General features: G+C 37.9%; 1 protein-coding gene across 3 annotated transcripts in view; it reads right to left on the minus strand.

The window, feature by feature from the left end:
- Nucleotides 1-204: 204 nt before the first annotated feature.
- Nucleotides 205-23429, minus strand: part of ARHGEF3 (Rho guanine nucleotide exchange factor 3) — a 74938-nt gene continuing 51713 nt past the window's right edge. For 2 of the 3 annotated variants that reach the window (XM_082321652.1, XM_082321653.1), the window contains 9 exons: nucleotides 18625-18732; nucleotides 11581-11751; nucleotides 9751-9813; nucleotides 9324-9420; nucleotides 9142-9218; nucleotides 7366-7623; nucleotides 4886-5056; nucleotides 2147-2333; nucleotides 205-1185 (listed from right to left, as the gene is read on the minus strand). In XM_082321652.1, the coding sequence (XP_082177778.1) occupies nucleotides 839-1185; nucleotides 2147-2333; nucleotides 4886-5056; nucleotides 7366-7623; nucleotides 9142-9218; nucleotides 9324-9420; nucleotides 9751-9813; nucleotides 11581-11751; nucleotides 18625-18732 (1479 nt within the window). In that variant the 3' untranslated portion in view covers nucleotides 205-838. The remainder of the gene's footprint in view (nucleotides 1186-2146; nucleotides 2334-4885; nucleotides 5057-7365; nucleotides 7624-9141; nucleotides 9219-9323; nucleotides 9421-9750; nucleotides 9814-11580; nucleotides 11752-18624; nucleotides 18733-23429) is intronic. The other variant, XM_082321654.1, reaches the window with a different exon arrangement.

Genomic DNA, 23429 nt, shown 5'->3' on the forward strand with positions numbered 1-23429 from the left:
GGATTTTATATATATATATATATATATATATATATATATATATATATGGCACTGAAAGCAAACTACCAGCTTATTTACAAATACCCAGTATTCTCAGCATTTCATTTAACTCAGTGCTGGCTGTAGAGGTTGTTTTTTTTTTTTTTTTCTCCAGTTGATTATTTTTAGCATTACATGCTTTGATAAATAAACCATAGCACTATGCTGACCACTTAACTGACCAGATTTTAATAAGTTTGGTTGCTGGATCTTAGGACAGTGCTTCATTTTGAAAAATTAATCCCTAAAGAGTCACTGGTTACATGGCCCGTTGTTTATAGTTCTTGTTGATTTAACACCGCAAGAGTTCAGACAGGTTATTGCAAGATGTTTTTCTTTTTTTCCAAGAAACTATGTTTCCCTTCCATGCCTTTATGAAAACTTACGATCTTGATACCCATCCTGAAACTCCATATTAAGTCCACATCTTCAGCTGCCCCATTAAAGGGCAAATAAAGTACTTTTAAAAATTATGAAAAGGTTCTTTATGTAACGCACATATGAACAGTAGTTTAGAGATTCTGTTTACAGCAGGACATTGAGAATAACTGGTCAAGTACCTCTTTCATCCACCTTAGATGTTTAGGGAATATAAGCACAGGACATGAGTTGCAAGAGACTCCAGCTTATACAGATCGGCAGTTACAGTACTACACTCATAGGTACAAATACAAGAAGGGCTGCATTGACACTGTCACAAAAAATATTTTAAAAGTGCTTCTCCAAATGGTTCCATGTATGGAATGCAAATACTGTACAGGTAAGAGACAGATTTTCTTCCACGAACTGTAAGTTTTTGTCAAACATTGGTTTCTATTTGCTTTTCATGTTCACAGGAGTTTGCCTGTTCCATACGTTCACAGTCGACGCTGACCTCGCTGGTGTCCATGCTACAGTCCGACTCACAGTCCGACTGGTCCATCCGCTCAAGCGTGGTTTCTCCCTGGGGTACTCTGCTGCCATTTGGTGACAAAAGAAAATGCGCTTCCGAGTTCAGCACGCCAGCTTTGCCTGCACACGTCACTTTTTCTTTGGCCTGGCGGATACAGTTAAGCCACTGTTGTTTGTTGAAGGAGTCATTGGCTTGGAGTGAGTGAGTCTGGCTTTGAGATCCATTTTTGAAGCTGACTCTAAAGAAGTTTTTGACTGAAAGAAACAATACACATCAAAACACTGAATGCTTTGGCTGAATGGATTTTATAACCAAAGAGTATATAACAGAACCTGCAAAGTCTTTGACTTAAGGTGTTTTCCTGCCAATACCATGTCAGACCAGAGAGAGGAGTCTGGATATCTCCTTGTTTTGTGGGGCAAGAACACAGAACACCACAAGCACTTCTAATAATTTCTTATTGCTGGTTTAAACAATTTTGGTTCTGCCAGGCATGAACTACCCATAAAGCTTTAAGTGAATCAGCAGGATTAAGGCTTCTCCCACACTTCAATGCCTCTCCTCCTACTTCTCTGCAAAGCAGATTTCCAGAACCTTCACTGAATACTGTGCCTTGTGTCAGCCGGAGACTGCCTCATCTCTTCCATTCACTTCACTAATAAAGCGAATACATACAAAAACACCCTCAAATTTTTCACAAGGTAAGTGAGATTCAAAGGACCCTTGTAACAGAAACAAGCATCTTTATAATATGCTTAATTAGAAGGACATTAACTCTTACCTCTTGACATTAACAAGAATAGCTGCTGTCTTAACACTGAGCCCTACATTAATTATCTGTCAGCTGAAAGACTTAGTTATGGATTAGCAATCAATGTCTCCATAATACAAGGGAAGTCAGAACAGCTAAAGCTTAAGATTTCAAAATACACTTGCTTATAATTTTGTCGTTTTGCCACTACATTCTACATATTCTCCCCTTCTCAATTCAGTACAGAAGCAGGTGTGGGGAGAAATCCCATTATCAATATAGTGAACTTTGAGAAACAATCTAAAAGAAGCAAGTTACAACGTAATAAACTAGTTCAAAGTAAAAATCAAGGTGTTGGATATAGATAATGCGAATGTTAGAGAAAACATTCTGATGTCTCATTAGCAGGTGTCTTACGGTTATAATGATCCTATATGAGCAAATAATAAAAGGTGTAGTCATACTTCTCTCGTTGTTGCTGAATGCACCACGTATGGATCCACCCAATCGCACCTCTCCATCTTGCAAGTCTTCTAGCACAAGCTCCCTCACCGGAATTGGCTGCCGATACAGCTGGTAGCAGAGCTGTTCATTATGGGTGATAGCTCGGGTAATTACCAGCACTTCTTCAAAGAGGAAGACATGCAGTTTCTGTTAAAAATTAATAAATAATAAAGCATTATCCCTTCTTTAGAACATCATTATATTTAAACTTATGTTTTCAACAGTCAAAATAAGGATTCCTCTCTTCCCACTATTTAGAAGTCTTATGGCACAACAGCATGTAAATATGTAAATACAACAATTTAAAAACTTCTAAAATTATTTTTCCTGTCCTCTTCTCTGTTTCTTGTGTCATGATCCTAATTAATCTTCTGGTGTTGAGGCCTTGAAATGTACATGACATTTGGAAGCTCTCTCTACAGCAGCATGCTTATACGCATTCTGCCTGTGTTACTAAGAAACAGGTAGTCTTATTCATCCAAATACTTTCAGTGAACAAATATGAGCAGTCTTTTTACAGTTCACGTGCTGCTCACAATCAGCTTCACCACAGCTCTTTGAAGCTCAGAAAATTACTTTTGCTCCTAGCTGGCACAAGTCACCTGTTACCATCTTTAAATTATGTTCCTCCTCACATTTTGCAATCTCCAGTGGCTTCCAGTAATAAACAAACTGAAATTTTAAATTCATTTCACTTGATATCACGCATTGGAATTAATTTTTTTCACTGCCAAAATTTTCTTCCCAGTCACAAGTAACTGTTCTTTGCTTCTAAAGCTGACCTGACTCTAAATCTAAACAGACACACTATTTGCAGTTTTAACACAAGATAGATCTTCAGATCCATTTAGCTCACTGTCCCATCTTCCAGTAGCTCATGTTTTCAAAAAACTATAACGAAAGAGGTAATTATAGCAGAAACCTTTCCCAGTATGCCCTGGCAGTCTTCTGATATAGGAAAAGTCCATCTTCATTCTATTTTTCCACAAGAGATGCCTCATTTTATATCCACGAATAGTCCCAATTTTCTTCCACTTGTGCCTCTCTCAGTCTTTGCAGGACACACACCTAAACTTTGTTTGTTCCTTATTCCTCAGTGCTGTCATCTTTTGTATTAACAGCGACACTGTGCAGAGTCTGGCAAAGAATCTATCCCTTATGTGTTTCAGTTTATATGTTCAACAAATGGCTACCTTCTCATATGAATGAAATACGAAAGAAAGCAAAAATGCGTGAGATTAAACATTTGAGGTATATACAGGTATGGATGTTTGCCTGTTAAGTAGGACTGGGGTTTGGTTTTTTTCTTAATATTCTAAATGTGTAGCAAAAATACCTTGTTTATTCTGAAACTCAGTTTTCAAACTATCATCCACAAAATGTTGCAGATTGTTTATAATGTAAAGCTTTGTTATGGCTGATTTTAGTGGAAGTCATATGGAACTCCTTTCAATGGTGAGATCTCTTGCTTGCTGCAATAGCTAATACTCCGTAATAGCAGGTGTGAAAAGCAGACTGGTAACATTAAGATATGAAGAATCTGTTTTTCACCTCAAATCAAAGAAATGCATGAACAAAATTATCCCACACTGTCAACTGTATTCAAGGAATACGTCAGTGTGGAAACCTCCCAAAAATGGTGGGGAATTTTAAATACTGTTCATAAATTGAAAATAATTAATTATATACTTAATGTTATGCTACCAAAGAAAGGCAGGGGTAGTGTGGATGGAATAAATAAAGTTCACCAGAAAGATTAAATTTGCCAGTGTCTTCCTGCTAGCTTGCTATACATTAGCTGCTTGCCTGATCTTTTTCGGGTGAACCAGAAAACGGCATCTATTTCATCTTTCCAACTCAGCCGCACGGTAAAACATGATCCTTCTATTGTAGGCATAAACACGCTACATAGAAGCACTCTCAATGCTGAAAAATGTATTTAGAATCCTGCTTCCTTTGTTGGTTGTTTTTTTTTAATAAAACACTTCCATAAGCTCAGTTAATGAGAAAAAGATCTTTTTTCATTGTTTGTCCATTCAAAATTTCATGTTGTTTCTATTTAACCTTGGGGGGGGGGGGAAACCTCTAAGAATGACTGGTTTCTCTTCTATTAATATCTCTACTAATCTGCATGGTTTTGTTTGGGGTTTGTTTGTTTGTTTGTTTGTTTTAAAAAAAGGAAAGCTCAGCTTATGACACTTATCAATAGTGCAGACTCCAGGAGACTGGAATTCACAGTATCAAATACCAAATTTTTCTGGTCAATAAATTAACTTTGACTTCAACAAATAATCAAGTAAAACATTCTTAACAACCACAGCCTTCAACAGATTTAAAATTTGTTAGTACATTTTGTGTGTCATTATAGACATTACTATCGTGTCTCTGAGACCAGAAATACGTTTCTTATTTGTTTTTTTTCCCCTGCGAGTTTTACTGAAATTTATCAGATTTACAATTTAGCCAGGATATTGTTAGGTCCCCTTAAGAGACAGAGACACGTATAAGCTTATTATCTCCATATACAGATATCTGACTGCTAACAAAAAAGATGAGCGTTAGATATACTAGCTAATATTTATCAACTTCCTATATATGAGAGGGTGATGTTTCTGCACGTATATTCACAGCTCTTTTAGCTGCCATGCGAAATGAAGATATCTTTAAAAGCTATTTATGACAAAATATTTATTCCTTACCACGCCCCTGTTGTTCTTCAGTTCACCGTGACAACACACAACACGTGAATTATCAATCAATGAATCCCTTTGGCCTTCTTCAAGATAAATAAGTCTCTCTTTGTAATACCGGCATTCAGATTCACCAGTCTTTATGTTGATTTCAGCCACTATGCCCTGAATTATATTTATCTACAGAAAAACAATGAAAACACATGAACTTTAATTAGACAGTCCAATATTCAGAGATATCTCCTAATAATTTGAACTGTAGCTACAAGAAATACATTTTAATTTACAGTATATTTTTCATAAATTTTTTGAAGACCAGTCTGTAAGAGTATTAATATTAGCAACAGAATTAAGCAGACTACAGTGTATAAAGACACTTTAGCTTGGCTTTATCATTGTTTCTAACAATGGCTTAAAAATCTGATATTTATCTCTTTATATCAAACCTAAATAGGCAGAATTAAGATAAACAGATGTAGGAAATAAAATCAGATGTATTTTTGTCCGCTGAAATGTGCCAATAAATGACACAGGACAAATAACCTGCCTTAAAAATATTTAAAATAGGTTATAATTCTCTGAAAACTGCTGCATTGTATCAGAGAACAAGAAACAGAAGAACTATGAAGATCCTTATCCTGCAGAACATGCCCAAAACACTAAATTCTCAACTTTTGTTCATTATGAAAGTTACCTTCTGGAAATAAGGTAAATTAATTTTATTTTACAATACTACTTGCATATACCTACAATTTTACAATTGAAAGTAATAATTATTTTGCCTTTTTGCTTTAAAAAACATTTAAAAGAAAGCTTTGCCTTTTCTATAAAAATACGCTCCCTATCTTGAACTTCCTTATACTATGCAGCCTTCAAGGACTTTGAGATCAATTTATCCGAAACTTAAAATATGGCTCCTTAATTGGGCATGTGGATGTGACGTTCTGTTGGTTTTAGTCAACTCTAATAGTGATCATAGGCTGCTTAGACGGATCAAATTCCTCTGTTAAATAACTGGAGGTGGAGCAGGGGAAGGGCTGACATACATGCCCAAAGAGAGAATTCAAGACTCTGCTGATCCCAGATTTGTCTGGCACCAGCTGGGCCCAACGTGCTTACAGCAGATTGCCGGACAGGAAGACAAATGCACTTCATAAGCCTCAAACAGTGCTAAGAGCCAACCACATCGAGTAATTTCTGTTTCCTAATTTAACTTGGCAAATATACAATTTCTGAAATACATCACTATAAGATAAACAGTGTTCTGCTGAAGCAGAATACCACAAAGCTATATAAGGCTACTGAAATATCAAGAAAAAAATCCTGATTATACTTTATTAAACAATTAGCTAATACAAGGACTAGAAGAAAGCATTTAAAATATTTTTTTTAAAGATATTACCAGACATTATGCATAAAAGCAAACCTTAGAAATAAGCAGAAGAATTCTTTGAGATATTTATGGGGTTTTGTTTGAGTTTGAAAGAATACGCACAAGGGGAAAATGTACCGTATAGATTACACCTAAATGCGAGTACCCAAGCTTTGAATTTAAACCACAGCTGTCCAATTTTACAACAGAGAAGTTGAGCTGGGCAAGGGATTTGGGGAAGGAATAGCAGAGCGGTAGTGGTCAGGTACGCGTGTTCTGAAATATGCACTTCCCCAAAAAAGAAGGGCTGTCATTTTTCAGCAAAGAAATACTAAAATACACAAAATATTAAAGTCTAGGCAAATCATTAATTTTGCCCTCAAAATATTAATGACATTTACTTATATTTAAATACTATTAAAAAGCAGTAGGATACCGATTATATTTATTCATTAATTTACAAGTGTGTTTCAAACAAATCCGCTACACTACACTCACTGACTCCCAGATACACATTTGCATGTGTGCACATATTACTGGATTTTTTTAATATACACACACGCACACACACACATATATGGGAAAGAACCTTTCAGAATATCTGAATCAGGTCCCTTTCTATTAATAAGGAATTTTTAAAGCCTTGGTTTTATCCCTCTGGTTTTACTTCAGAAAGTGCAACGCTATTCCAAATGAAAGACAGAACGAAGGCAAATTTCAACAACATTCCCACAGACGATAATTAATCTAGATTCAGAGGTTATGTAAAGTTCTCAAGCCAGGGAATAAAACTTATCTAAATGATCTAAAACCTGAAAAGAAACGTCCACATTACTCAGATTAGAACAATGCGACATTGAAAGGTAAATACAAAATGGACAGGGATCAGACAAGAGCTGTGGAAAACACCTCCCATCCCCTACTTTTTTTTTTTTAGTATCACTTTGCTACTGAAATAGGATTTAATTGGGGGAGCAGGGCTAGATAGTTCATGTATTAGTTTTGGCTGTTTGTATAAGTATTAGCATTTCCATATTTTACGTAGCGTCCCTTAATTCATTAATAAGCTAAAAGTGCTATAGTCTCCTAAAAAAACCCAAACCCAACAGTAACTCACAGCTTCTTCAAGGTGCTGCTGATCTGGATGATCATTTGGTGTGTGTCTCAAAATCTCTCTGAGTAGTAATGGGTATTTAACCAAACGGCTTCTTGGGATGTCAAGGAAATTCCAAAGGTCCAGTTTGCGACTAAAGGGGGACTCTAAGCAGCGCTGTAGGAAGTCTTGGACTCTATGATCTTGTTTCTTGTGATCCAATAAAGCTTTGGCTGCTACTTGATTGCTGCAGTAGCTATCATAGGAGTTCAGGCATGGAAGCTGAGGAAAGGAATAAGTTATTCTCCAGCTGAAACAAAGCACAGTTTGCTATATAGAAAGTTTCAAGTGATTCAGGATGTTAGAACTCATGCTGAGAATCTTTTTTCTGGAGATTTATCCACAATTTCTTGATGATAATGTTTCCAACAAAGATAAGGTTTACAAGGGTCCTCTGACCACCTTGTTCATCATTTAAATCCTTTAGAAGCACTAGCTCATCTCTCAGTTCCTAGAGATCTCCAGTATTATTCCAAAGCATTACAAATATCCGTGACTTAAGACTGAGCACTACTTCGTGCAGACAATAGTTGAACACAGAAGTCCGATTTTCATTGTGAATGGAAACGAAAGCCTAGGAATGAGTACTCCCAGACCTGGCCTTTTTAGCCAAGCAAAATTCTATAGTCAAACTTCTATATTGCCCTCAAGAACCTTGACCAAACTAAGATGACAGAACCATGCCTTAAATCTGAAAAAAACTAGCTTGTATGTTGATTAGAACAATAGATCCATTTACAAAAACTGCTATATTAACACACAATTATATGTAAAATCTTCAACAAAGGAAGTTAGACTTGGACATATTTGGACCACGAGAAGTTCACTGGTGTTCAAACACACCAGAAAGTAAATATATTTAAAATCACTTTATGCAAAGAAAAAGAGAGATAATCTTTGACACTTAGAAGCTTATCATTAACTATTTGCATTATGTACTAGTAGTGATCGTGTTTCTCATGTTTACAATAGGCCACTATTTCACACACAGCTGCTGAATATGTTACTACTTAATCCCTTAAACCCAAGCCCTTTTTTTCCTGCTCAATTTCATTACTTATGTATACTTACAAGTAACCTTTTCACATATCTAAATCCTTTCAAAAATAGCTCTTTTAATATAATGAGCAATTTTATCAACAAAGCTACCAAAAACTATTTTCAGGGTTTATGTTGTTGGATGCTACTGAAACTGAACTTACCCACTTTTTCTTTTGTGTGGCAGCAATAGCATCTCTCACGTATCCCTGTCTGCCTTATTTTAACAAACTTTTAGAAAATTATTATCTTCAACAGCACTAACAACTACCTGTTACCTTGGCTGGAACAGGCTGACATTGAAAAATAACTGCAGGGTGCCATTACACAATGTGACTGTTCAAGCTTCATTTCCCTAGGGAACCAGAATACAAATGGCGGCAGATTCTTAAATGATCTACAGCAGACAAACTCTAGTCTGACTCTTGATTTTTATTTGAAGCATATTAAATACTGCTCATCTCCTGAATCGTAAGAGCTTTAAAAATTAAATTCTAGTCTAAATCTTTTCATGGAAAATCCTTGAAGAGAGCAAACAGTCCATTATGTCTCTAAATAGTTGCCTTACCTTCTAAAAATACTTTGAGAATATATTTTTTGACATGTTATGCTAGATATGGAAAGGAAATTGTCTGATAAATGTAAAAACTATGTTGCAGCTCCAAACTAAAGTCCCCAAATTGATTAAAAACTCTGCCTTACCCAACCCACAAGAATATGGCCAACATGTTCTGTTGATCCATCAGGTTTCCTGACTTCTTGAAGTCGCCTAAGAAGATCTGGTCATGATTAAAAAAATAAAAGAGAGAAACTTCACTTAATGAACCAGATGACTATAAATCTATGTGCAATAGTAACGCAGACAAAGACTATTTGAGTTTTACCTTCATGTAGAGGAATTAGAGAATCCAACGTTCCAAAAATCTGGTTCAACTCTTGCTCTGTCATTATGGAAAGTTTAAGCATTGGGTCATGATAAGCCTGAAAAGAAAAAAGGGGAGCTCTGTAATTAACGTATCATTGGTAGCTGAAAAATTAGTGATAGCATTTGAAGCTCCCTGTAAGTAAAAAAGAGACCAATTGCTGACAATATTTTAAGGTTTCATAAGCGCATCTTATCTATCCATTTCATATGTTAAAAAATTTAAAGCAGCACATTGAAGTGTTTCAGAAAGAATGGGAAAATAGAAGTAGGGTTTGGCTTTTTTCCCCCTCTTACTGTCTTCGCAATTATAAAAAGCAAGGGTTATTTTAAAAGTTGTATGAACCAATGAATGCTGTTTGTTGTGTTTTGTTCTTTTAAAAACAGACCTTTTTTGCTAACTTCAGATCTTCTATCAAGTCTTCTTCTCCCTGGGCAAGTTCAAAGATAGCCTGTAAAAAGAGAAACAAACATTATACAATATCTTTATTTAATCTGTACTCAACTTGTTGAGTTGATGATATCTTCTGAACAGTTGACTTAATACCATGTAGCAGAATTTCTCTGCTAAATCTAACAGCATAAATAAAACAAGGCTTTATTCCATAGCTACAGAATTATGTGCAGTATTTTTAAAAACACAGCTCTATCGGATTGCTCATAAAATGCTTCTCTTATCTGAAATACCCACAGAATTTTTTTTTTTTTCCAAATGGATGTGTTTCTGGGTGGGGGAGCTATCTTTTAAGTGTGATATTTTGGCTCGACTATATCTTAACCGTTTATACAACTATTTGCATAGGAGTTTGTTGCGTTCCGTTTTTACACGTGCAGTGGTAAACTTTCTAGGTGGCCTAGTAAGTAAAAGACAGACCTTCTTTAAAACACTTCTTCGGTAGTGAGCACTTATTTTGGTACCAGTTCATTTGTTTTGTTATGAAGGCAGAGCTTTACTCCACTCTCTGCTGATATTAGTTACTTGTCTTGAAGCAGATTTGAGACTTTAGAGCTGGCAGATTAAAAATAACCACCACCTCAATACACTGGCTTATCAAAACCCCAATGTATCTACTTATTGCATGATGTCATTCTAAACTGGGGTACAGTAAGAGTTAACAACATTTTGGTCGGTTAGAATTATTAACTTTACAGTCAAGGCTTTCAACCCGCATGAATCGTGGAAGAACATCTTCAGCTAGTGCAGGTTCTCCTAGCTTGATAATACGTGCAGATGGAAGGCTTGCCACGGTGTGAGTTAACGGGCGGCGCACGCCTGGGAGCGCTTCAGATATTCTGTTGAGGCGTGCAGTGTAAGAACCAATGTACGGCAGATCCCTCATGCAAAACTTCCTGGAATACAGCTCACTTATTTGGGCTCTGTGAAGGGTCCTGGCTTCTGTCCCAAGACAGCAATGACTCTTACACTATGCAAACAATTTCTACAGTTTATTTTTCAATATGCTGCCTTTGAAGTTCTCAGTTTTAAGAGTTATTTCCTATGAATTCTGACACAATGTTAAAATCTGCACAAGAAATGCTTGATGTTACTCTTGTTTGATTTGTGACTCAGTCCCTGAAGTATTCTCAGAGATCTTGTTATAAACTTTGTTGATATTGCTAGAAATTTCTGTAGAAAAAAAGAATTCTTGATTCTGCGGGAGCTCTGTCATTGGCTGTAACATCAACTATTTAGAATTTGTCATGCACAACACGTTAAAACCACTGACGTACTCTTTTTTTGCTTTGAAAGATATATCTTTTGATCAATATTCATCTTTCTAGCACTGAAAACTTCCTCAAAGACACTTTTCCAACACGGGAAATGATTGTGCATTTCTGCGTGTACATATCACTTGATGAATACCTGTTCCTGAAATAGCATGTTCATCTGTCATTACTAGAACCACAAAATGAAACATGAGAATATCAACCACCACTACAGAAACTGCCACAGTAAACGTGTACACGCAACCAATCACAGTACAAGATATCTTAGTAACTTCACACTTATTAAGGAAATACGATGAGCTGATTTTAAAAAAGAATATATTCATCTAATATAAAGACTAAGGGTAGAATTCTGTTTCTAGTGGAGGGGGTGAGGTTCTGTTTAATTTCAGGAAAGCGTCAAGTGCTGCCCTAATGCCTACTAGCATTCCTCAACGCCATGCTTTAAAGATGACTTTTGAACATGAAATCTACGGTTAAAAAAATTATACCTCTTGACGCTTGATTTCTTTAGATGTAAGCATGTGATTGACACAAACATCAAAGGTCTCGCTCCATAGTTTGCTGTCTCTCCGCTTTGTGTTAGCAGGGGGCACGTTTCGAGACCATGGTCGTGGACTGAACAGATCTGGGCGACTGTCACTACGGAAACTGATAGAACGCTGGAAATATATAGAAGAATAGTTTTTATTGTTAGAGCATTTTCACATTACGCATTTTTTTTTCCCCTAAGGAATTTACATACATAGTTCAGTACAACAAACAAATGTCATCTAATTAGTTTTTACTGTGACTTAATAGCAATGTTTAGTACTAGGACTGTAAGAAAAATTATCTTAATTCATCTTTACGGAAGGCCAGTACTTCCGTTCCTGCAGTGAATTAGGTCCACGTCCTGTTCTTAACACGTTTAAAACTGTACAATGCACTCACGTACCATGCAACAAGAATGAATACAGGGATAATGGCAGAATGGTCCAACACACTGAACTAACATAACTGATCAAACGCAAAGTTTCAATTCAGTAAACAGACAGGAATTATTCATGCATTACACATATCGGCCTCACTAGATCCCTAATACCTAAAAATTTAGAATTAATGCAAATTTTAGAGACAAAACGAGTAAGAATACTTTTTTGGTTCATTTTGAAAGAAGGATTCAATTGTTACAGAGAAACTCTGGAAAGCTGGGACAGCAAAATCTGGTAGATAAACTCATCTTGCTTATCAGCTGAAAGGCAACAGAATTGTTGGGGTTTGCTTATTTTTGGGGGGTGGGATTTTGGGGTTCAAAGATGTCTGTACTGAGAAACAACAGCTCCTACCTCGAGGATATCAGATAAAAAGGTGCATTACATCAAACACATATTAATGGTTTAGGAAAAAAATGTTTTCTCAGTTGGGAAGAAAGAGGGTTCATAAAGCGAGACCGCCCTTCAAAACCTTTCCTCTTACCTTAGTAAGTGTCTTGCTACCTGATGGTAATACTTTTTTTTTTTTGTAAACTGTCAGAATCATGAAAGATTTGACTGGTATAATCATTCCAGATATGTCCATAAGCAGGATTAAATAATTAGCGCTATAATGCTCTAACTGGCCAAACTGGCTTTGACACATGGAGAAACCTTCAGCTGGTGACATCCTGCCCCTTCAGATATATAATGAGATCAAGAAACTAATTCACATAGAAAGGTGTGACATGGAGATCTGAATGAAAGGAGAAGAACAATCACATTATCTTTAAGGAAAAGGTATGTCAATATGCAGATTTTAATGTTTATGACAAGCAACAAGCCAGATTCTTTTCACACCACTTGTTCCTACTTATTTCTTAGCATTTGAAGAAATGTGTGAAACAACCAGCGCTAGCAGATGGCAAATTGTGAACTACCAGTATTGTGTTCCGCTATTGTAGAATCTTTATTAATATTTCTGGAGCCTCTAGCCTGTGATGATGTGTACCAGCATCTCTGTATCTATTATGTGGCCTGGTCTTAAACTTCAATAAAAACGAACCCAATTTTAAGTGAGACTTGAGAGTTCCATTTGCCTGTAGACTCTTAGAAAGAGTTCAGGCTACAGATACATACTTTATGCTCTCACTGTCCTATTTTGAAAAGATTCCTTTCTTGCTTCCTTAAAATTACAGGCTTCTTTTTGAGGTCCTACCTCTGAAATGCCTCAAGTATTTCACATTGTTGAAATACTCTACATTTTTGTTGTTATTTAAAACCTGCCTTACATAACACAATCATTTTTCAATTGCCTTGGATAAGAATATTTAAAACAAAATAAATTATCTTCATTTCCAGGTTGAAAGCAGCATATACAAAGTACAATATTTGAAATTCTTCTCTGAAGATAAGAGCCCATGAAATGCAAACACTGTCTATAAATACAATATGTTTTTAAAATATCAGAATACGCTTTATATAAATAAAATCTGTGCCTTTTAACGGAAGCCATTTTGAGCCCTACTTGGAACTGACAAAATCCCTAAAAATAAAGACACACACACACACACACACACACACACACATATATACCAACCTTCCAAAACTTTGCAAGTCAGGTGCTAGTCTTCCTTCAAGAGTTAAGAAGATAAAGAAACACACGTGAAATTACATGCTTAATTTACACTTGTTATAACGATGAATCATGGAACCCGTTATTTTCACATGCAAATGGAAAGATTAGGAAGAAGAGGCAGAGTGTGTTGCATCCACAAACCACCACCCATGAGAAGGCAGCCAAGCAGAACAGTTGTCATTCCATGACCCAAAGTGGAACGCCCCTTCCCATGCATTCCCATGTGCATCCTCCAGTCTATAGCTCCTTCCTTTGTGGTGGTGATTTCTTAAAGGAATGTTTTATGTTGAATGAAGAAAGTACTTATAATGAACAGCAGCAGACAGACTAATTTTTAAAGTAAATGCCTTGATCTTGAAACCTTTTAACAGAAAGTTATATCATGTTGTAACATGGCATGCACCTGCAATAGCAAACTGAAATTACATACAGTGTTTTGAAAGAAGTAAGCTTTCACATCCACTGACAGTGATGTTTCTCTACGCTGCGTGAGAGTGCTCGATACTTTTCTCTAAAGCCCTATACTGTCCTTACTGTCCTCCATTGGGCAGAAGGGGCACAAAAAGGCTGAGACTCTCAAATGGAAACCAAACTACCCCAAATCCTGCTTGCTTGCTTAGCATCTTTGCTACCTGGACACAGTAAGTATACCTTTAACTGATTTCTCTCATACATCAGCCTTTGAATTAACCATACAAAGCGTACCTTGCTTAATATTAAGAAGGCACATTGGACTGAGGGTATTTATTAGTGGAAAGGGAAAGAAATGTTTTGAGGTGTTATTTAACAATGAGGCCAAATTTCACTTCAAGAGCAAGTGGTTTCCTTGTCTGACATGTTTCCTCCTTTATTATACACTAACGCAGCAAAGGCAAAAACACGGACTGACTTTATCCTGGTACACGGAAATCTAGTTAGGCTGGGAATCACATACTGCAGTGTGGAATCCAAGCTTATTTTAACATGTTATCTTCTCCTTTGCAGAAATCGGCTTGTAAAGCTATGACGAGACAAACTAACACATCACCAGGGAAATACTATTTAATGCTAAAATTAATACTTTGTCACTTGAGAGTCAAGCAAACTTGAATCATCAATGCTGTGACAAGAATAGAAATGAGACATAAACCTCATATATAAGCCTAATTAAAGAAATCCCCAAATAAACAATAAATTATTTCAACAAACCTCTCTCATAGTTTAAGATAAATGTACAACATCAGTTTAACCATCTCAGTTCTACTACTTCACGTTTCCCCCCCCCCAAATAAACAGACCCATTTCAGTTTGGTGGAATAGAGCCCTAAACTGAAGTTCTAGCAGAGTTTTTAAAAAACAAGTTTAAAGGTACTCTCATGGTATCTTTAGTTGTTACTTGCCATAAAGGGGGGGGAGCAGTCATGTGATAGAATCCCATGGAAGAATTGTAGGAATGTCAAAACAGCATTTCTAGGCCTCCAGTCTTAAAAATATTGTCTGGGTTGCTGGCTTCCTTAAAAAACATGTCCAGCATGCTCGTTAAAAATTATGCCCATCTGGGATTATTAAAATTTTCATGTAATTCCAAAAACTAAAGGAGCTGGGGAAGAATCCAGCCACAACACCTGATATTGTTTACTGTGTTTACCTGACTGCAATAGCTCTCACTGGCTGTTACAAGATGGTTACTGTGAGGGGTCAATGTGTTACTGATGTTAATTCATGCAATTAGCAAACCTTCATTTCAGCTGCAGTTATGCAAACAGCTTTATGCACTGGGGAGAAGGCACTACAGAGCAAAGTCCTAGCATTCGGAACCGATGTTACAGTTTTCTTCTTAAGGATGTTTAGAAATTTCCAGTCTCCTAGGACAGATAAAAATAATTTGGACTCCCTACTTAAATTCAAGACACGCTGATGAAAACTGAAGCTGCAGAGGAAGCTGGCCAGACTTTAATGTCTCTCTTCAGCATCAGCTGGAGCTCTTTTTCTGATCCTGCTTTCAGCTTTTAAGCCGAACAGCACAGCTGTGAATAAGACCAAGCAGAAACAAGCAGATCATCATAATCATTAGTCTAGCTTGATGCAGGCTGAAAATACAGCTATGAAATAAAGTGGTTTTCCAGGTGGATAAACAAATAAAGAGTACCTGCTTAGCATCTGGTATCCTGCAGATACACAGACAGACTCTGTCAGAGATGAAGCTAACGGCATGATATTAATCAGTTAGCGTACAGTGCTCCATGTGACAGAAACAGAGTGACTACAAATAGTCAAAAAAACCCCCAGAAAGAATGCTGGTAAGACCTTATGTGTTTTGGTACTTGGAATCCTGGTGGAAAAGTATTGACAAGAATGTGGAAAACTGTAATAAAGTTAAGACGACAAAAAAAAAAATCGAATACCTCTATAATCAATAAAATATGCAAAACTGAAAAGTTGCTAAGAAGGTATCTTGGAAGACACTACACACATCTCACACAGAGGTGTTTCTCTTCAACTGGCATGCAGGAAGTCTATTAATATAAAGTGGAAGCTACATATACAGAGGTAAGGAAAATTATGCACAATAAACTTTTTTTTCCCCTCTTACATGTATCCTCCGTTCAGAAAGAATATATAAGAAGGTTTGTTTGAAATGCCATAAAGGAAACTCAGAATTCTCTAATTCCTTTCATTGACGTTGTTGGAGTGGTCTTTTTGGGTGGATATTCTGTTGGCTTTGTTTGGTTTTCTTCCAGGGGAAGAAGTTGTTTGTTTTGGATGTTGTGGTGATGATAGTAGTTTTCTTCGTTTTACAGATACAGAACATCTAGCAGCAATGCAAGAAGAAACATGGGTTTTGACTGAAATAACTTAACAATAAAGATACGTAAAAGTTCATCCAGTGAGAAAAATCACCACTTTTTGTTCTTTTTATAGGTATTACACCATGAAAAAAAATCCTGCTCTATACTGTTCCACAAGGCACAGTGACAGCTATGTGAACACATAATAAAGTAAAAAAGCTATACATGCTTCCCAGAATGTTTCTAAATAATTCCAAATGGGGCACCCGAGCACAAGAAGGTCAGTCTTTTCTTCCCCTGTTCTACTGTTGCTGACAAAATCAGATGAGAAGTCAATTTACAGCCAGCCACGAAGGCAGTTTTGAGAGACATCACCAGCATTCAGCACTCGGAAATGGATTCAGACCTAGGATTTGGAGAACGTACAGGTTGATTTCTCATCGCAGCTCATTCAAGGACATAGTTACTTAGGGGAGATGGTATGAATAACATCGCTGTTTAATCTGCTTAGAAGCAGACAGTTAATGAAAATATATTCTACTAATCAGTATGAACAGAGCAAGACAGAAACGCCTGCAACAGTAGGACTTGCAACAAAGCCACTGTTTTCTCTCCTGTTTTTGTCAAAATTTGCCCCGAAACACATTTATGTAGCTCATCTCGGGGAGCTGCTACTACATGCATGAAAGGATAGCTTGTTATGGACAGTCCAAATCAAACTGTATTAAGTATAATATTGTACTGGACAACCCAGTCTCAGAGGCATTCACTACAGAACGATAGCGTAGGTACCTAAATGAGGACAACAGCTGTCTCGGGCTGTGAAAAGGGAAGCGCCGTGCTCAGAAGCAGCTTAGCCAAAAATTAATTCGCTTTCCACACTCCTCACAACTGGAACTAATGCAGTTCTTTCAGAGTCGGGCCAGTTCTTTCCTGGAGGCAGACTACGGAGGAGATTTATACACCGCAGGGAATACAGGCATCTCTGCTCTAGTCACGCTATAACACACCTTCTGGATCAAGCCCAGACCGAGGGGAGTGCAGCCCTTTTGCCTCGCCTCCAACCCACACGTGCGGCTGTTGTATGCCGATGTCTGCACTTTCAAAATCATAGGAACGCAGCACAGGAAAACCAATGTTAAAGAAACCCTGTAATATCTGTTTACCAGATCACTACCACTACAGAAAAATGGGGTTCTTTCCCATGACTTTTTATTTATTTGTCATAACTCCTAGCTCTAAGGTTTTATTTCTTTCCTCCTTGAGGTTAACAGACAACTTCAGTAATGCTCTAATTAAGCTAATTTTGATTAAGTAACATTTTTAATACATTCAAGATATTTTTATATTTCCTCTCATCAAAGAAATTAGGCTTGTTAAATAATTTTCTTTAGATCTTATACATGCCTTCTTACATAAACTGTTTTAAAGAGGAAACAGTCTGGCCTGCTAGGCCAGACCCACAGCAATACTGCAGCTCCCAGCTGTTTGCCACTCATAACCGTAGGAGTTGAGCACCCAAATGGTTTGCAGTTTCTAGGTCTGAAGGCACAAATACTTCATAAATTAAAGTCCCATTAGTCTCTAAGTATGTTAAATATTACACACCCAATCTATAATATAGAAATTGCAACTACAAAAATATGTAATTTCTAAACTGCATTTAAAATTTGCTTGCCCTTTATTAATTTTCATCAGCAGCCTCAAAAAACGACTTTTTTCCAATTGTTCACTAACACTTTTGTTTGGGCAAGGCCAAAGTTCGCTACACAGAAGGAAATTTAGGAGTCCTACATGACGTAGCTATACCAAAAACAACCAACCAAAATTAATATTAAGTGTCATGGAAAATTCTGTTCATGAAATTTAAAAAGCAATCGCAATCCTTTACCATAACAACTTTTATACGCTACAGGTGCAATGGTTTTCTTACTGGTAATTAAAAAACATCAGTTAACTGGACAGAGAAGTGTGTTTTTGAAGCGAGATTTCTGAGTTTTTAAGCGGGGTGCCTCTGTAGCCGTGAGTTGCCTAACCCGGTTTGGCACATTACAACGGCGTGCGCGCATACGTGCGGTTCACACCCCCATGCTAACCCCAGGAGAGACTGTGACCATGTACGCATTCCCCTTTGAGCAAGGCGGTGTAATGCAGCAATGCCTGTGCTGGGATTACCTGAAGCGTCTGGCTGAACCGCTTCAACGGGGTGGCACGCACGGGAGGGATGAGGCTCGCTAGCGAGGTAACTCTGGAGAGCGGCTTGACCCGTTTGTTACTGGGCTCCTGGAGCGGGGGGGGGGGGGGGGCAAGGGAAAGGAAAAAAACAGGGGGAGCGTGAGCATTATCAGATAAACATTGCTACCAGTTTGGCTGATTTTCCTAAGAAAGCATTGGTAAAACGCAAGTTTGTAAACCTGGTACATAATTAGGGTAGTAAATAAAGGATAGCAGTTTGAAATGCTGACAATGACGGATTGCTCTTGGCTGGTACGTACAGATCCTGGAAACAGCTGAAAAATGTAATGATGGAGAAGGTGGCATGGCTGGGAGCAGAGGAAGGGAGAAAGGTAAAGAAAGACAAAATCTTTTTATTATATTAACTCATTTTTAAAAGAAATTTTTAGCAGTGCTCTGCAGCTAATGCATGTTATGATAATCTCGTCATTGAAAGGAATGCTTTCAAATAAAACCAATTCCATTCGTTTCTCTGCCTCTGGCACTGTCAGCATGTGACTCTATTCAGTTAAATGTATTTTATTCCAGAAAATATAATTTAGACAGGAATCTCTAACCGTACTTGTCCTTTGAGTGCACATTCCTATGGAAATACTTATACATACAGGCAGACACATTAATAACATGTTTACATATATTTAATTTTTGTATAAAATAGAAAGGAAAATTAAAAAAAAATCTACCATAAAGCATTCAACTACATGTTTTTCTTTTCATATATACTTTTAACAGCACCTATAGTAATACATAACCCCTTCAATATAAAATGCCAATTGTCCTGCAGATTTAAAAAAAAAAAAGTTAACAGAAATCATTACACAAGAAGGAAGTTATTATAAATACATAAAAATAGAACAGTTACCCTTGGCTTCCTAACCTCCATCTGACATTTAATGGATCTTGAACAGCACATGCAAAAGGCAACTTTTGACAGAAAAAGAGCCAAACCTTCCAAGTGAAGTTAAAAAACCCATCCAACATCATATTTCAAGGACATCCTAAAGCAGTTCATCTTTCTTTTTCAGCCATGCTTATAAAGTTTGTGTAGGCTTGCTATGCCTCCAGTTTCCTAGACATAGCTTTAAGAAAATGAAGCATGCCTATTATCCTTTTGTTCAGAAATCCAAATCCTTCTGGAAATAATGCAGATTTCTCATCCTTCCTGAAATCAAAAAATAATAAATCTCAGCAGCGATGATCATCATCTGTGTTACTGGCAAGAAAAATTCTCTTCCATTAGTACAGCAACAGAGGAAAGGTGAGAAGCAGCGACATATTTAATTTACTTCTCAGCAGGCAGACCTGGAAATCCATAAATGCCGGCTGAGATGAGGGACAAAGTGTTTAACCCTCTAGCAAAAATAACGTATTCCATCACACATGAAACCTGGCATTACAGAATTTTAGCAGCTTAAATCAAGTTACATCCTTATCTTCACCACTGCACTGCTATTCGTTTTCCTTCCTTTTCAGCAACTATGTCTTTGACACAGGTTTTTGAAGGAGTGTTTTTTTTTTTTACGTCATTGCAGCACCACTAGCATATTTATCTACAGCATCACCATCCCCACCCCCTCCCCCCAAAAAAAGAAGAAAAACCTTTGAGATTCCACTGCAATTCTTCTCTAACTGGTGGCTCAGCCATCAGCTGGTTTTTTTTATGATTATTCAGAATGCCAGTCCTGGTGCACAGATAATATCCCATGGCAGAGCCTGCTTGTCACGAAGCGTGCTGCACTGCAGTGAAAGGGCCTGGAGTCCCAGGCAGTCGGGCAGGGCTACGCCAGCAGCACGGCTTTTGCTAGCACCTCCACCTTGGCAGCAAAGGCTGCGTAGGCATAAATACCACACCCCGAAAGCAAAATCTGGAAATCACGACTGTATGGACCTTCCAAGAAAACAGGGCGAGGGGGATGAGGATTAACAGAAAAGATTTCTCCTTCTTTACTGCTGTATCCTTTCTGTTACCTTACAACTTTGCTGCTATGTACATGTTCTTTGGTCAAAAGACAAAACTCATGCAAAATAGCACAAATTTGATCATCACAGCCATATCTTGCTTGAAAGTTAAATGCTCCCCATAGCCTTACAGACCTTTTCCACACCATTGTGACCTATCCACAACTTTGCACAGTCTTTCAGTCTTAACTTACAACAAAACTAAGCCCAGAAGCCCTTGGATAATTTTCTGAGGCGTCTACTGGCAGCAAATGAACTCACAAAACAAGTAAATCTGTATTTCACTGCATCTCTGCAGCATTTCATTTGAGTGCGTTGCAAAAAACTTGAATGAAACTTCCTCAATGGCATTTAAAACCAAGTAAGGAACAGCAAGTCAGTCTATCCTTATTTGAATACTTCCAAATACTGTGTGTGTGACTGCAGCTGAAGTTTATTAATTCCTACCCAAAGCCTGCAGGCTAAGCACTGAGACCAGGACCTAATTTGCTCTGCCGTGTGGGGCACATAAACCTCAGGCAGCTGTGAAAATTGATGCACAGCGTCAAATAACCTTGGAGAAAATCAGCCTGAGTAAAAAGAATGGAAATCGCCTTCTTTCTCTTGGAGAGTGAGAGGAAGTGAAGAAAACAAATATGATCTCCCCTTCTTCATGTCAGAGCGCCCAAAGGCTCTCTGGGACCGGCGCTGTCTCCTGGCCAAGGATGCCTACAGCTCCAGGGGAACACAGCAGAGTTTCAGCCACCATCACAAAAACATTAAGCTCTTCTAGAGCTTCTTGGTTTAAGCCACGAGAGGTCAGCACTTCTCCCAGCAGTCAAAGCAAAGTTAGCTAATGGGCCGTGAAGGTATGCCTGCAGGGGTCCTGCTCCTTCGGCCTCAACATCCCATCGTGTCTTCCTCATGGAGCGTATCGTATTCTGATCTCACACTGAAAAATCTGATCAGAACTCAAAATAGCTAAAATATGTAGTTCAAATTAGGAATTTGATCTTATTAAAATAGATAAGCATTATTAGAGGATTCTCTCCAATAGAATTATTTAAGATAATGAATCAATAATTTCAGAAGTCTAAGACTTTACACCTTTACCAATTAGGACTGAAAGTAAAACTTGTTAATCAGAAGTTCTTAATTACGGTGAAAGCTTCTTTCTGAATACTTCTAATGTGATTTTCACCCCACATTAGAAACAGGCAGTTAGGTTCAGATAGCCAGCTGGAAGTGAAAACTCATCAAACCTTGGTGCTCCAGGTGCCATCTCCCTCAGAGACGTCTCACAACAAGAGCAATCAGCACTGGGTCACCCCCGCCACTGTGGAATAATAAAGTGTGTCCAGGTAAGGCTTTGGCTGTGCAACGAACATAGAGCACAACCAGAGCAATTCTAGAACTGTAAGAGAGTAATACTGAAACTTAGACATTCGATCGCAGTACTTCTGTTGCATGGTCTACGTCCATTCTGCCTCCACCTCCCCGTTCATCAACGCCCTCCTTCGCAACACCAGCACCACAGAGAAGCTGAACAAACTGCTGAGGCCAATGATCCGGGCAGGGAAAAATTCCACAAGGAAGTGCATAAAAAAGTAAGTTTTAAACAGATGGTTGTTTTTCTCACCAAGGGCTCTGTTCTTCACAAGCAACAGATCAAACGGAGAGAGGAGAGTACCTGAGCTATCCTGCTTTACCGATCAGAATCTGCACTTGCATGTTAGTCCAATAAGATCAGGGAGCTGCATTCCAAATGCTGCTTCCCAAGCCCCTTCAATTCTTTTTTTTTTGAAGAATAAACTGCTTGCAGTTAGGAATTCCTAGTACATGTGCTCATTATTTTACTGATTTGTCTCTGCAAAATCTCTGGTCTTCCAGTTAACCAGGGGTCCCGCAACCATAAAATCTTTTGGGGTATGAATCTAAGCACACAGGAATGCTGTGTCTGCCCAGCACGAAGAGGTGCTAGTAAGGACATACTGCCCAGGTAGAATGATCGTCAGATTCCAGGTCTGTACCTCTGAGTGTGCTCGGGAGACTCAGAGCCACCCCAAGTCATCGCTTCTCCTGCTCCCCCTCCCAACTCAGGGAACGTCGAAGCAGACGGGACTGAGAGATGGGATTTAGCGGCTGGATCCACTTGCAACCACCACCACCTGTCCAGCCTGGGAACTGGGCCAAGTTATGACACAAAAAATTCAGGAGTTACCAGGTTGTGCCTGACCTTTTAAAGTTGCTGTTATTGGTATTGAAAATAATTTCAGAGTTTTGAAATAAAACAAAATGTTAGACTGCCTTTTCAGAGCCACGAAGGCTTGCCAAAACAAGGCGGGAAGTAAGTTAGAAAACAAAAGATCCAGACTGCAGTTTGGCAGACTTTCCAAATTGTGGAGATGGTATATGTGAACAAGTAATATTAATCTGACAGGGCTTTAAATTTGATATAAGGCTAAATAAAGCTAAGGGAAACATGAGTGCAGGAACTTCAAAGGCTGAACAGTCAAGTGAAGTCAAATTAATACCTGACTAGGCCAGAACAAAGAGCAGATGGCTTTTGGAGGGAGCTGTATATTTGAACTCAAGATGACTTTGGTAATATTTGAATTCAGAGAGAAAAAAATTAAAGCTGGAAATACCGTGTATATATGCAGCCTCAAGAAGATACTGTGAACAAACTGATAAAACAAGCAAATCTGCGTCCACAATCTGGATGGTTCTGGAAACCGTACAGTGGACATTTCAAACAACTGCTGTGTCCTCTGAGAGAGTATATTTTTTTCATATATTTTTGGGGG

This window comes from Platalea leucorodia, assembly GCF_965183815.1.
Source record: "Platalea leucorodia genome assembly, chromosome: 9".
Taxonomy (NCBI): Eukaryota; Metazoa; Chordata; class Aves; order Pelecaniformes; family Threskiornithidae; genus Platalea; species Platalea leucorodia.